At 55.1% G+C, this 15,776-nt stretch overlaps 1 protein-coding gene across 1 annotated transcript; it reads left to right on the top strand.

Annotated features, from left to right (window-relative positions):
- The first annotated feature begins 347 nt into the window (after window positions 1-347).
- On the top strand, window positions 348-3,036 carry LOC111161169 (asialoglycoprotein receptor 1-like). Its single transcript, XM_022524714.1, is given in 10 exon segments — window positions 348-414; window positions 1,011-1,059; window positions 1,061-1,101; window positions 1,410-1,505; window positions 1,597-1,665; window positions 1,770-1,844; window positions 2,026-2,112; window positions 2,212-2,366; window positions 2,629-2,732; window positions 2,877-3,036. Coding segments are annotated over 10 exon segments (903 nt in total).
- The last annotated feature ends 12,740 nt before the right edge of the window (window positions 3,037-15,776 follow it).

The following is a 15,776-nucleotide window of genomic DNA, read 5'->3' as shown; positions in this document are numbered from 1 at the left end:
ACTCGGTTTCTGGTTTCAGTGCTAGGCCTAGCCCAGCACACCCACGGCTCCCACAGGAGCCCCCGGCCACCCCAGCAGATGTCCCTTGGGGCCAGGACCGGAGGTTTTACCTCCACCTTCAATCCCCTGCTCGACCCTCCCCCTGCCCAGTGCCTGGCTCTGACCCCACTCCCAACCTCACCTGTACACCCAGAACCACCCCCAAGCCTCTCTCCAGCCTGGGCTCCTCCTTGGCTCTGTCCGAACCTCAACTCCGAGTCCCAGCCTCCCCTGCAGGTCCGGCCTCTGCCTCTGCCTGGCCGCTGGCCCTGCCTTTCGGCTCCGCAGGCCCCAGTCTTGGTCCCAGCATGTCGTCGCAGTACGAAAAATTCCAGCACTCAGAGTGCGAGAAGCAGAGCCAAGGGCCTGGAAATGGTAAGCGGAAGGGGAAAATGTTCCCGCCTTAAACTGCCCCCCATCGTGCGGAGGATTCCTGCTGTGATGTCTCATCTGTGCCCCTACTGTGCGCAGTTGGAGGGTCTCCTATCGGAGGGGGCCCGGCCCCAGCCTTGGGGACCCCAGGGTGAAGAGGATTCAAGGTCTTGAGAAAGACGAGGACAGGGACAGGGAGAGCCACAGGGGGCCTGGGTTCTTATACTCTGGGGGAAGAGCATCGGGGTTTGGAAGGACACCTCACCTGTGACCCTGACCCTGCAGATGAGTTCAGCCTTCGAGGGCCTGGCTGCCCCAGCTCCGTCCGGGTCCTTCTGTCCCCTCCCCCAACTGTGATGGGACCTTGAGTGTCACCATCATCCCCCATCTGTGGGTCCTTGTGTACGAGTGTCCCTGCGGGCGTGTGACTGAGGACTTGTGCTGGTCCAGGAATGGCCAGAGGCCTGGGTGTCCCCTGCCCCACAGCGACCCGGGGCAGTCCCCCACCAGCGTCGCCTGCACCAGCCCACCTCCCCCACGGGTCCCTGGGGCTCTCTCCTCCCCCCAGTCTCCTGCCCTGACACCCTCTCCTTTCACAGGGCTGCCTCCGCCTCGGCCCTTCCTGAAGCAGCTGTGCCCTGGGCCGCGGCCTCCTCCTGCTGGTCGGCATCTGTGTCCTCGGATCCCAGAGTGAGGGTCGCAGGGTGGGGAGGGAGGAGAGAACGCATGGGGCGCTGGGGCAGGTGGGTGGCTGCGAGGGACCGTGGCCTGTAGGGTGGCTGCTGGCTCGGTTACTTATGGGCTGGATAACCTAGCCAAATGGCCTGACCTCTCTGAACTTTGCTTCCTCATCTGCGTTTCTGGATAAGGATACTGCCTGTCCCCTCGGGTTGGGTCATGTGAGGACGCAGGGAGTCAAGCCATGTCACGTGCCCGGCTCAGCGCCAGCTCTCAGAGGGGCCGTAAATCTCAGCCCTGCTTGTCCCCTCCCTGCTCAGATTCCAGGTTTCGGAGGGACCTGGCGACCCTGGGAGCAACTTTCAGCAACTTCACTGCGAACACTGCGGCCGAGGTCCAGGCGCTGAGATCCCAGGGTGAGCCCCGCCCGGAGCGGCTAGGGACTGGGGGACTGTGGGGGAGGCGGCGCCGAGTCCCAAGTACCCACCAAGTCCCCCTGTCCTACAGGAGGCAAAATGCAAGAAGTGATAACATCTCTGAAAGCCGAGGTGGAAAATCAGAAGCAGGAGGTGCAGGCAGATGAGCTCCTTCAGGACCCCCGCGGGCGCGGAAGGAGCCCCGGTGTTCTTCGGTCAGGGGCGGGGTGGGGGCAGCTGCGGGGTCCTGAGTGCCCGCCCCTCCAGCCGGCAGCTTGAACGACAAGGTGTTCTCCCTGGAGAGCAAGATCGAGAAGGAGCAGCAGGAGCTCAAAGCAGGTCAGCAACCCCCACCCCGGCCCCCTCCACCGGGGGCGGCTCCCCTCTACCGGGGCTGGGCGTGTTGTGCGTGGGAGGGCACCAGGGGGTTCTGGGGCGGGACCCCGGCAGGGTCATTGGGCTACCAGGGACTCACTGAGCCCCAGGCACTGCCCCCACCGCGCACCTGTGTGTGTCCCAGGTCATTCCGATACGCTCCTTCGGGTGCAGCAGCTGGCCAGAGACGTGAGATCCCTGACTTGCCAGATCGTCGCTCTCCAGAGCAACGGTGAGCGGGGTGAGGGGGTGCGCGTGGGCTGGGCCCCATCTCCTGCTCGTCCCTCCGGGGGCGCGGCGTCTCAGACCCTCCCTTCCCCTGGCCCTGCAGGCTCTCAAAATACCTGCTGCCCCCCGAACTGGCTGGAGCACGAGGGCAGCTGCTACTGGTTCTCCGGCTCCTCCCAGAAGATGTGGACGGACGCGGACCGGTACTGCCGGCAGGAGAGCGCGCACCTGGTGGTCGTCAACTCCAGAGCCGAGCAGGTGAGTGCCGCAGAGGCGAGGGTCCCAGGACGTGTCCCATTTAAGGAAGCGGTTCTCAACCTCGCTGCAGGGCAGAATCACCTGGGGGCCTTGACATCCGCCCCCCCCCAAGCCGGCCGAGCCACCCTCGGAGGGTTCATGGAGGGTTATTGGAGGAAACAGCCCCAGCCTCAGCAGATGGCGGCGGGGGGGGGGGGGCTTGTCAAGCGCAAGGAGCTGGCTGAACTGGGGAGACCTCACCCTTGGCCTTCTGTCGCCCCAGACTTTTGTGCAGGAGCACATCAGCTCACACACGTGGATGGGCCTCACTGACGCTGACGGAGCCTGGAAATGGGTGGACGGGACGGACTACGAGACCAACTTCAAGTGAGCGCGCCCTGGCTGTCCGTCCCCTTCTCCCGCCTGGAGCTCTTGCTCCTGCAGGGTCTGGCTCTCAGCCCCTCGTTCCCGCCGCCCCCTCCCCGGGGTGCCCTCGGACCGTCCCAGCTGGCTGCGGTCCTCTCCCCGCAGGAACTGGAAGCCAGACCAGCCGGACAACTGGGACGGGCACGGACTGGGCGGGGGCGAGGACTGCGCGCAATTGGAAGCGGACGATGGCAAGTGGAACGACAACGCCTGCCAGAGGGTCTTCCGCTGGGTGTGCGAGACCAGCCTGGGCACGGCCAGCTAGCGCCGCGGGGCTACCTCCTGCAGACCTCCCGGTCCTGGTAGCCAACGCGCAGGGAGCGGGAGGGGCCTTCCTTGACACCGTCACCAGGCGGGGGGGGGGGGGGGGGGGGGGGGAGAGGACCAAGCCCGTGGAGGTTGGGCTGCTGCCACCACAATGTTCTTCTCCTTGGCGTTCAAAAGACTCTCTAGAGTTCCTCAAGGGTTGGCCTTTTTAACGTCTGGCCCATCGAGGTGTCATTGATATATAAAATTGTAAGACATTCGAGGTGTCCATCATTGTGATTTGGTAAACATATACCCTGGGAAGGGGTCCCCCATCCAGTCAATAACCTCACATGTTTGTCTCGTGTGCGCGTGTGAACATGTAAGTTCTGCTCCCTTGGTAAATTCCAATTATACGATATGTCACCTGTCGTCACCGTAACACCATCAGACCTTATTCATCCAACAGCCGCAAGCTGGAATCCCTTCACCTGCCTCTCCCGATCTCCCCACTCCCCGTCCCTACCAACCTACTCTCTCTTTCTATGAATTTGACTTATTTCTTTTTTCCGATTCACATATAAATCCTGCAGTGCAGTATTTGTCTTTCTCTGGCTCATCCGCTCCGCACGATGCCCTCAAGGTCCCTCCCTATTGTTGCAAAGCGTAGAATTCCCCTGTTTCTCGTGGCTGGACACGGCTGTGTTGTGTACACAGCACACACCCTTATCCAGGCGTCCACTGCGGGACATTTTGACTGTTTCCACATCTTGGTTGTTGTGAATTAGTGCTACAATGGATATGGAAGGGCAAATACCTCTTTGATACTCTGTTTTCATTTCCTTTGCCTGCATGCCCCTAAATGGCGTGGCCAGATCACGTGGTAGTTCTATGTTTCATTTTTTGTGGAACCTTCTTACTGTTTTCCAGAGTGGCTGCACCAGTTTGCGTTCCCACCAACGGTGCATGAGGATTGTAAGTTTTTTTTTATCTTAAAAACAATTGTATTGCCATCTAATTCCTACATAAATTAATATGTAATATAAATATAAATACACCCATTTTTTAAAAAGATTTTATTTATTTATTTGACAGAGAGAGAGATCACAAATAGGCAGAGAGGCAGGCAGAGAGAGAGGGGGAAGCAGACTCCCTGCCGAGCAGAGAGCCCGATGCGGGGCTCCATCTCAGGACCCTGAGATCATGACCTGAGCCGAAGGCAGAGGTTTCACCCACTGAGCCACCCAGGCGCCCCAAATACACCCATTTTTTAAAAAATGTTTTTTTTTTTACTTGACACGGAGGTAGAGAGTACAAGTAGGCAGAGAGGCAGGCAGAGGGAGAGGGAGAAGTAGGCTCCCCACTGAGCAGAGAGCCTGATGCAGGGCTCGATCCCAGGACCCCAAGATCATGACCTGAGCTGAAGGCAGCCGCTTAACCGACCGAGCCACCAGGCACCCCAAAGATACCCATTTAAAGAGTAGAGATGGGGCGCCAGGGTGGCTCAGTGAGTTAAGCCTCTGCCTTTGGCTCAGGTCATGATCTCAGGGTCCTGGGATCGAGTCCCATATCAGGCTCTCTGCTCAGCAGGGAGCCTGCTTCCCCCCTTCTCTCTCTCTGCCTGCCTCTCTGCCTACTTGTGATCTCTCTCTGTCAGATAAATAAATAAAATCTTAAAAAAAATAAAGAGTAGAGATGACTTTTGACAAATGTGAATATCTATGTAACTCCTGCCCAATCTAGATACAGAATGTTTCCATCTGCCCAAAGTTGCCTTATGTCCCTTCGTTGTCTACTGCTTCCTGTCCCCAGGCAGCCAGTGAATGACCCGCTTTCTTTCGCTATTGATTGGTTTTGCCTGTTCTAGATTTTCACACTGTATGCTCTTTTGCGAAACCTTTTGTAGCTCACATGGCCTGATTTTCAGCAATCTTAACACAGCAGAATGGAGAAGGCTGGGTGAGGCCTCGGATAGTCTTCTGTGACTGTGAAAGGACCATTTCCTTTTTACAAGCATTTGAGTTCAATTCTTTTCTGTCGGTTAAGAGCTGTGTACACTTAGGGTGATAAGGAAAGGCAGAGCCAAGAGCTGTCATGAAAAGCCGGTAAGGTGTGTTGGCTAGCGATTACTATATAACCAACCACCCCGACTAGCAGGGGCTCAGGGCAAAAACCATCGTGGAACTGATGGAAAACTAGAGGCAGAAGTTACATTTGGAAGAAATCTTACTTCAAGGGTTAAAGCCTCTGCCTTTGGCTCAGGTCATGATCTCAGGGTCCTGGGATTGAGCCCCCCATTGGGCTCTCTGCTCAGCGGGGAGCCTGCTTCTGTCTGTCACCCCTGTCTCTCTGCCTGCTTGTGATCTCTGTCTGTCAAATAAACAAATAAAATCTTTAAAAACAGAAATAAATACCATAAACATAAAGCATGGCCGAGGTAGGGAGTATGGACTTCGGGGGAGAGCGGAATGCAAAGGGACAGGCGGGAAATGAGCAGGGATAAGAGGGAGGGGGAAGAAAGATCTGGTTGTTGGACCGGAGGGACCACGTTGGGGTGATGGTCTTTGAGAAGAAAAACAGAAAAACAAATGTACGGAAAAAACCAGTCCCATGATACGAACCTATTAACATGAAAACGGGAATCTATTTTACCCACAATAGTTTCAAAAAATGAAATATAGGGCGCCTGGGTGGCTCAGTGGGTTAAGCCGCTGCCTTCGGCTCAGGTCATGATCTCAGGGTCCTGGGATCGAGTCCCACATTGGGTTCTCTGCTCAGCGGGGAGCCTGCTTCCCTCTCTCTCTCTCTCTCTCTCTCTGCCTGCCTCTCTGTCTACTTGTGATCTCTCTCTGTCAAATAAATAAATAAAATCTTAAAAAAAATGAAATATAGGCATTGGACGTCTTTGAAGAAAACCTTGACACTGACTGAATGACAGAAAGCCAAACCCAAACGCATGGACAGTCACGCCTGCCACTGGAGTGGGAAGACTCAGTTTCATCAAAACGTTGGTTCTCCCAGTAATTTTAATGCCATTTCAAGTCAAACCCCAGTAGGGTTCTCTCTCTCTCTCTCTTTTTTGAATCAAAGTTTTATTTTGAAATAATTTTAGATTCACATAGAAGTTGCAAAAATAGGGCCCCTGGGAGGCTCAGTGGGTTAAGCCTCTGCCTTCAGCTCAGGTCATGGTCTCAGGGTCCTGGGATCGAGTCCCAGAGTTTGCTTCTCTCTCTGTCTGCTGCTTCCCCTTCTTGTGTGTTCTGTCTCTCTCTCTCTCTCTCTCTCTCTGTCGAATAAATAAATAAAATCTTAAAAGAGAAAAGGAAAAGTTGCAAAAATAGTAAAAAGAGTTATTTTGTACCTCCTCCCCTCCCCTGATGACGACATCCTATGGGACGGTAGTAGAATTCTCAAAACCAGAACATTGACACGGGTACAATACTATTAACCAAACCACAGGACTTTCGAGGGGTTTTCACCAGTTTTGTTTTTATTTTTTAAATATTTTATTTATTAGAGAGATAGAGAGAGTGAGAGCACAAGCAAGGGGAGCAGCAGCGGGAGAGGGAGAAGCAGGCTGAGCAGGGAGCCCGATGTGGACTTGATCCAGGACCCTGGGGATCAGGACCTGAGTTGAAGGCAGGCGCTCAATTGACTGAGCCCCCCAGGGGCCCCGGTTTCTCCAGTTTTAAATGCATTCTTTGATTTGTTTGTCTTTGGTGGAGAGTTCTAGAAATGTTACCACCTGTGTAGATGAAGTAGCTATGACGGGATTCAGGATGCAGCTCGGTCAGAGCAACTGAGTCCTGCTCCCGCAGGACTCCACCCTGGGGGGTGACCGTCCATTCTCTGCAGGCTAATCATGTCACCTTGCCAAGGTTATATAAGTGCAATCCTGCAGTATTAACCTTTCGGGCTTGGCTTTTTTCCCTTGGGCGTTTCCCACCACCGGGTTGAGTGGCAGCTGAACCCCAGGGACTCCGGGGCCCACCCTGAGGTGCCCTCTGAGTGGCACCTGGGAGACCTTAAGAGAACACTCTGGATGCGTCCTGGGAAATTTGAGAGCCAACATGCCTTTATTGGCAGGAACAGGCTAGAAGCAGAGATCTGGGACTGGAGCTGCCCTGGGTATCGTGGGGTTAGGCTGCCTCTGGGGGCAGGGACGTCAGAGAACCTGCAAGCCTGGAGGGCTTCATGGAAGGAGTGAGCTTCCGCAGTGGTAGTGGCGTCAGCCGTGGGAGCGGAGCCTACAAAGCTTAAGGGCCTGTGTAGGTTTACACGCTCCTGCTCAGGCTTGAGACTTGTAGGGATGACCCTGCAGGGGAGGAGTGGGCAGAGCTGGGGGTGACAGTCCCAGGGAGGGCCGCCTCCTCCTCCTGAGGGCCGCTGGTGCGGGTGCATACCATGGGGTCTTGGAGGCACCAGAAGCAGACCCCACGGAAGAGCCAGTGTTTGGAAGCCCGCCTTGAAGATCATTCAGACCCCACAACAGCGCCAGTCCCCAGTCACATATGACCGCGGGCCCCTCCCCTTTATTTCTCTCCCTCCTTCACTTCAGCCCTGGAGGAGCAAAGAGAAACACAGCAAGGGGACGGGGAGCCATGTCACCCAGTGTAGCCCCCCCTGCCCCGCCCCCAGTGAGCAGAACAGGGGGGCAGGGAACGGTCCCAATGCTTAGGAGTCGAGGTTTGGGTTCCGGCTGGCCTGGGCATGTCACAGCTTAAGAGGAGACCGTGCGCAAAACTTAAACAACCACTTAGTTCTCAGCACACCCAAGACACTCTCCAGCTGTGCGGGGAAGAGAGCCTGAAGCAGGTGTGCGTTTGGACTGTTGTAAGGGAGGGAGACAAAGAAAGCTGTTTCTTGATTGTTCCCTACCATGTAGCACCTACCTAATGAGCGAGTCGTACGTAGATATGGGAGAATTATAAGGAGAGTTATTTGCAACTCAAGGACAACAAACTCTAAAAGCCGGTGGAGACGGATGGCAAAGCGGCAGCAGGTCAATCTGCTAAGGTCGTCCATGGGGACAGGAAAGCAACACAGACTTCAGATCAGAGATGATCGCGTACAGACAGTCCAAGGAGGATATACACGGCAGTGGATAAGCCGATTCTATGGATCGTATGAAGTTGCCTTAGAAGCGAGGATATCTAGAACGAGGCAAGTTCTAGAAAAAGAAAGTAATGTGGGTAGATTATCTGCAATAGTTAAAATAGTGCGGAGCTGGTACATGACAGTTCAAAAGAGCTGAACAGAGAGCCCAGGTATACAGGGGCTCAGTACATGTTAAAAGTGTGGTTTACTCCACGGAGGAAAGAAGATTCTACAAGTAATGTTTTAGCAAGTGGACGGGCACGTGGAAAATGAGAATCAGATCTTTCTCTTGGTCCTTAACGTAAACGAGTTCCAGGTGACTCGAGAGGTCAATGTAAAAATGGAAATAATAGAAGCATTGAAAGAAAACTGGGAATAATTCTCCCATAATCTCAGAGTGAGGAGCCTTTTAAAGGTATGACACTGGGGGTGCCTCGGGGGGCTCAGTCGGTTAAGCATCTGCCGTCGGCTTAGGTCATAATCCCAGGGTCCCAGGATCAAGCCCCACATCCCTGTCCCTGCTCAGCGGGGAGCCTGCCTCTCCCTCTCCCACTCCCCCTGCTTGTGTTCTCTCTCTCACTGTGTCTCTCTGCCAAATAAATAAAGAAAATCTTTAAATAAAGTGCAAATGGCTCTTAAACACATAGAAAGATCCTCATCCTCACTTATAATAGGGAACATGCAAGTTAAAATGACCATAAGACAACATTTAATCTATCAAGCTGTCACAGAATAAAAAGCATTTTTTTTTAAGGTTACTTATTTGAGAGAGAGAGAAAGCACATGAGCGGGAGGGAGAGGGAAAAGCAGAATCCCAGTGAAGTGGGGAGCGGGACCCAGGGCTCAATCCCAGGACCCCGAGATCACAACCTGAGCCGAAGGCAGACACTTAACCCACTGAGCCACCCAGGCACCCTGAGACCAAAAGGTTTTTTAAACTCACTATATCCGTGGGGGTTTGGGGGAACCAGGAACTGGCCCACAGAGCTGCTGGGAGTGTTGGTACAACTCCTCTAGAAAACAGTTTGACAAAAGCAGTTAATGTGAAACAGCAAACAATTCCACCACTCATGTCTCCCACAGATACACAGTGTGTCCTTCCCAAGCCAGTCGACAACCTAAACGTCCACCCGGTGACGGCAGAGCTGCCAAATGGAATGTCATGCCCGTGAGAAAGGAAACCGCTCGACAGAGGAAGATTTCCAAGGTAAGTCGTGAAATGGGGAAATCCAGGTAGGGAGCAGTGTATGAAACATGCTACTCTTCGGGTAAAAAGTAAGCAAATATGTTTGTGAATGCATAGGGTCTCCCAGGAGGAGTACACACGAAAGGATGACACTTGGGCTTCCAGGGGAGACCGAGGGGTAGGCAAGAAAAGGAAGGGAAAATCTCCATGGTGTCCTGCTCTGTCTTTCAGCCTTGCTGTCCTGCGCCAATGTTACTAATTTAAAACAAACAAAACAAAAATGCAGAAGATCTAGGAGCTGGTCCGTGTGTACAGCTGAGTTGGTCCGTGTGTACAGCTGAGTTTTCTTGATCTTAAAAATAACTAGGTTATTCTTTTGTTTTTTTTGAAGATTTTGTTTATTTATTTGAGAGAAAGAGAGAGCAGGGGGAGGAGTGGAGGAAGAAGCAGCCTACGTTGAAGAATCGATGTTAAGTGATATCTGAAATCCGAGCAGATTTTATTATTTTTTAAGATTTATTTCTTTATTTTAGGGGGGAGGGGCAGACGGAGAGGGAGAGAGAGTCTTAAGCCGATTCCATGATGAGCGCAGAGCCCTACAGAGGGCTCCATCTCAGGACCCTGAGAGCGTGACGTGAGCAGAAATCAAGAGTCAGGGGCTCAACAATGGAGCCAACCAGGCCCCCCGAAAGATGAGCGGTTTTTGAAGAGGGGTGGAAGGAGGAGAGGCAGGAGGAGATCTGGCCACACATAGGAGAGATGTGTGCGTTCAAGGTTGATCATTCCCCTTTCTGAGAAGAGGACGCCTAGGCTCAGAGAGGCTAACCAACTCTCCAGAGGTCACACAGCATTGCAGCTGGGCTGTTACCAGAGCTCATTGCTCATTGCTCAACTCAAAGAATTGACAGCCCTTGCCAGTGAGCCTGTCGCCAAGGAGCCCAAGCAGGGGCAGGGGCCTCAGCTCCTGGAGGGTTGGCCCCTCCCACCCTCCCCGTCTTGGTTCTCCTGGGGCATCAGGTGTCCAGGCTGGGAAAGCCTCAGGATATTCATTCATCCTTTTCTTTACAAACCCTCAGCACAGCCAGCCCGTAGGTCACTGGCTGTGATGGGGGGGGTCTTCCTGCCATGTCCTGCTAGTCTGTTGGGGTGTCCATGAGGGCTCGTGGATCTTGTGCACTGGCTGGGAGGTGGCTGTGCCAGGCAGAGCCCTGAGCCAGGCACCACAGCCACGAAAGAGCTCTGTAATAAGCACTTGCACTGGCGAGAGGAAGGGGAGCGGCTCCCCTGGACCTGGGCAAACTTATCTGGAGCCATCACAGTCCGGGGACTTCAGGGTCACGAAAGGCAGAAGGCAGAGGAAGGGTGGACGGCCTCTGGCCCCTTCCAGTCCTGCTCCTTCTCCCCGGGGGGCCCCAAAAGGAGGAATCAGGGAGCTGGGAAAGGGGGAAAGGAGAGGAAGCGGCCCCGGAGGGTGGTGCCAAGTGTCAGCCACCGGTGGAGGTGGAGGTGGGGGGAGGGGAGCGGCCCCACCTGCCCCCACACCCGCCTGCCCCCCTCCCACCCCCACAGACTGCAGGACACAGGACAGGGTGCCTCAAGAAGCAGACGGGGTGATCCAACCCTATAAGGGGATTTGACTGCCTTCTTTCCAAGCAGCCGTGGCCCTGACCTGGGACGGTCACCTGGCTGTACTCACACCCCGGTCACGTGTGGCCTTCCCTCCTTTTCCGGCTTGGTGAACTCTGGGTTCTTTCCCTTCTTTCTTCTCCCCCTGTGGGTCCAGGGGCCCTATCTTGTCGGAGCGGGGCTTCACAGTGTCCTCACTAGGGTCTGCTGGGGTGCCCATACCCCACCCTGGGATCTGCTGAGCTTCCTCGGGCTGCTGGTCCACACTCTTTACCCTGCTTTCTCCCGGCCCCAAATCCCATGGTTCCTGGGTCTGCTGGTCACTCTTAGCCTCCCACACATTGCTTTAAGGACACAGAAATCTTTAGATAACTGTCCTGATGGGAGACTCAGGTTTTGTCCTCAGCTCCCTTTGCCCGCACACACCGGCTGCCACATCTACTTTGGTGGGGGGCCTTTGTGGGGGCGTTTCCCTCTGAGGTCCTTTGCCAGCCCCTCATCTGAGAAGCACAGATTCTCTCTGATCTGCTGAACCGCCAACCCAACGCACATTCAGTCTTCCTGTCCCCAGAAATCCGACCCCATCAACGGTCCAAGCTCGGATCCCTGGGACAGGACCCACAGCAATGACTCCCCGCTTCCTTTGCAGGTCCCCCGTCCCCGGGTGGCACCGCGTCTCTCCAAGCCCAGGGGGGCTGGCTCTGTCCCCGTGTTCTCTCTGGACTCAGGTGCACAGTCAGTCCTGCGGCCTGTGTCACTGCCATTGTGGTCGCTCATCCTGAAAGTCAAAGTGCTGGAAATAGAAAACAGCTTTTCTCTCCTCCACAGCCTGCTTCTTGAAAATTTACAGTCACCTTGTCCTTCACAATGTGGCTTCGGTCATGAGCTTTGCAGATACATTCAGAAATCCAGCTGAATTTTTTGTCTTGGCTTACATGCATATCTGCCCAACTCAGGAGGGAGAGACCGTGGGGAGCGGTCACTGCTGCCTGGGGGGTGGGCAGGACAGTAGGTAAGCGGGGCTTGATGTTGGGGACAGAGAGGTCTAGTCGACTGCTCCAAATGGTATCGCCTGCTTGCAAAAGTTTCATTTAATATCTTGGATTTTCTAACTGCGTAATATGTGTTTTCTAAATTTTATTTATTTGTTTGAGATTGAGAGTGAGAGAGAGCACACAAGCTAGGGGAGGGGCAGGGGGAGAGGGAGAGGGAGAGGCAGGCTCCCTGCTGAGCAGGGAGCCCAATACCGGGCTTGATCCCAGGACCCCAAGGTCATGACCTGATCCGAAGGCAGACGCTTAATGGACTGAACTACCCAGGCTCCCCTAAAGTGTATTTTTTAAAAAATTAAGAACAATAAATATATGATGTTGAAATTACTAATTAGAAATTTTCACCAGTTCTTACAAGCTCTCCAGGTCCGGAACGAGTGCATCAGGGTCATGCTGTAACTATCACACACACACACCCCAACAACAAAGATAAAATCAAGTACAGCCTGGTCGTGGGAGGCAGTGTCACGGGGACCACGCGGGAGGCTGCCCCAGCTTCGAAAAGTCGGAATCCTGGGGGTAGGCTTGGTTAGGTGAGCGTGTGCGATTGGTGACAGGGTCCGGATATTAGGAATATTGATGTCCGGAAGGTGGGGTAGGGACTAGGAGAAGCTCAACTAATCTGGGACAGCTGATGCATCAGAAAGCCCAAAGACTGAACAAAAAAGTGTTATGTTAAAGCTATGTTTTCACAAAGCAAAACAATAACAATCAGCACCCTGAACTTTCTTCTGAATGGCAAGAATATATTTCAAAAGAAGACTGCTCCTGGGGCGCCTGGGTGGCTCAGTCAGCTGAGCGTCTGATTTTGGCTCAGGCCATGATCTCAGGGTGCTGGGATGGAGTCCCACCCTGGGCTCCCTGCTCAGTGGGGAGCCTGTCTCTGTCTCTTAAATAAATAAATAAATAAATAAATAAATAAAATCTTAAAAAAGAGAGAGATTGAGAGAAGACTGTTCCTTAATTTTAAGAGCTGGCCCCTGCTGGCTCTCTGATTTTGCAAATAAACCCTCTGCATTCGGAGTTACCCGAGACCCTCTTCTGATAAAGGGCTTGGGTTTGAGAAAGACAGAACTGCTCGTCGGTGATCCTGCCGGCTTTTCTAAGTTGTTTCTGGAAACAAGGAGGCTTAGGTGAGGAGGGGATGAGACTGCGGAACAGGGTGTGGCCCTTGTATCTTTGGATTCGTTGGAACTCCCGTGACAACCCTACCTTAGAAGGACTGTCTGGTTAAAAGCTGCAGGAAACCTGTGGATTGGGTGAAGCAGAAAAGCCATGCTGGGACCAGGGTGCCCCACACACCTGTTCAGGGCTGAAGTGTGTCCTCCCAGAAGGTGTTGAAGTCCCAGTCCCCCGCACCCGTGACTGCGGCCTTATTTGGGAACAGGGCGGCTGCGGATGTGGTTAGTACGATGGGGTCGCGGTAGCTTGATCCAGGATGGTCGCGGTCCCCGGGGGAGGACAGACGCAGACACACAGGGGAGAATGCCAGGGGCCACACAGGCAGCCCGGCAAGGACCGTCCGCGACGCACGGGGGCCAGGAAGAGGCCAGGGTGGGAGTGTCCCGTCCGGGCTGCGGAGGGAGCCGGCCCCGCTGGCCTCCGGGCCCCGCGGTCCCGCCGGCCCGGGACTGGAGGCTGCAGCCTCCGGCACACGGCGGTCCACTTCTGAGGATCTGTCGCTCCTCGGAGCCCTAGAGACCAACAGCCCATCCACGGCTGGGAAGCGGCTGAAGCCGAGACAGGCCGGAAAGCGGCGCTGGCGCCTGCGGACCTCGCAGCCCTCCACGCGGCGCGCTCACCCGCCCAGCCCGGCAGCCCGGCATGCCCCGCGGCCTCTTCCCGCGCTCTCGGGGACGCAAGTCCGGGCAGCCCCGCCCCCTCCAAGCGCCGTTAGGATTGGTTTAAACCTAGTAGGACACGCCCACTCTCTTTTGCCGGTGATTGGCTCAGGCGTAGACACGGTGCTCCATTATGGCCAATGGTACGCGAGGGTCTGGCACTGGGCGGGGGCTTGTGTGAAAGCTTGTCTTCCGGGTGGGAAGAGGGAGACGGCGCGGGACGGGGGTTGCGGGCGTCGCGCCGGCTCCTACTGGCGAAGGCCGCGGGCCCGGGGGGGACGACCAGCGGTGCCCCAGTTACTGGGATTGCGGGTGTCTGAGGGGCCCGACCTGGCCGCTCTGGCCGCGGCTTCTCCGCGTGCTGCTCGGTTGCGGCGCGGGGCCGCCGGGTCGGGCGTTGCCGCGGGATGGAGCGGCTGCGGGGCGGGAGCGAGACGGTCCGGTGGCTGGGTCCGCGGGCGCAGCTCCGGCTCCATCGCCTTCCGCAGGCTGCGCCCGAGAATCGGGGCCCGACACCACCTGCCCTCCGGGGCGCGGCCGCGGCTGCCTGCAGTGACCCAGGTCGGGAGTCCGTGCGCGACCCTCTGGCTTCACGCCCTGACCGCGCGGCCGGGCGGGGAGTCGCGCCGCCCCGGAAGGCGGAGAGGACCGGATGTGTGCGACACTAGGCTGCGTCTGGTTGTCCTCCGTGGGCAGCACGTCTGTCCGGCTCTGCTCTGCCGCAGCATCCCTGGGCCCTGCGGAGCCGGCGGGGCGGTGGGGTGGGGTGGGCAATGGGGAGTGGGAGGGAGCCGGCCTGCAGGGCCCATGGGACCAGTCCCAGCGTCCCTCACTGACCACCAGTCACAGCCCGTCCTAAGAGCCCAGCAGGTCTCTATTAACCGCAGGGGCTGGGATTAACCCCCTCTTGCCTTCCCTGTCCTCATTCCAGCACTGCTCTAAAGGTTTTTTCTTGGATTCTCAGGATGTCTGTTTTCTTCGAGGTAAGGTCTGCTCCATCACATTCGGTGAAGCCAAAGAAGGATTGGGTTACGTGCCCTCTGCATCTTCCTGCTTGAGAGTCACCCCATTTCCTTACCTGGCCCTTGGAAGCTGCTCGTATCAACACGGTCACATCCACATGGTGCATTTTGTAGAATTATGGTAAGGCAGGCAATGAATCAAACTCCTGATCTGTTTGGGATCTGAGAGGACTCAACCCATCTCTTGCACTCCTCTGAGGGGAAGCCACCCACCATGGCCAGATCCACACCCTCTTGGTGACACACGGTCCACACACGTAGCCCCTGCAGGGGACCAGCTCAGGTCTCAGCCTCACTGTTGTGCCCAGAGTGGGGGACGCTCACTCCTGCTGTGGGCTCTCTCAGCTGGAAATATTTCTAGTAATTTTAAGTTGCCTTTTTATTCATATTTTAAAGATTATTTATAAACTTATTTGGGGGACAGAGAGAGGGTCCCAAGCAGACTGCTTATTGTGGAGCCCGATGGGGGGCTTAATCCCACGACCCTGAGATCACGACCTGAGTCGAAATCAAGAGTCAGACACTCAACCCACTGAGCCACCCAGGCGCCCCTGGGATGGAACTTTCTTTTCTTTTCTTTTCTTTTTTTTTTTTTTAATTTATTTGACAGATCACAAGTAGGCAGAGAGGCAGGCAGAGAGAGAGACAGGAGGAGGAGGCAGGCTCCCTGCTGAGCAGAGAGCCCGACGCGGGACTCGATCCCAGGACCCTAAGATCATGACCTGAGCCGAAGGCAGAGGCTTTAACCACTGAGCCGCCCAGGCGCCCCGGACGGAACTTTCTTAAAGACATAAGCAAACACAGAGAAATCCACAGCTCTCCCACATTTGTTTGCTTTTTTAAACAAACAATTTAAATAGAGCTTCCTTAAATAGAGCTTCCGTCTTACTCGGAATTGTTCCAGATGCTTTGCAGATATTAACCCACTGAATTTC

The sequence above is a fragment of the Enhydra lutris genome, unplaced genomic scaffold (genome assembly GCF_002288905.1).
Source record: "Enhydra lutris kenyoni isolate GAN:26980312 unplaced genomic scaffold, ASM228890v2 scaffoldscaffold82, whole genome shotgun sequence".
NCBI lineage: Eukaryota > Metazoa > Chordata > Mammalia > Carnivora > Mustelidae > Enhydra > Enhydra lutris.
This window is presented reverse-complemented; position numbering and strand designations above follow the sequence as displayed.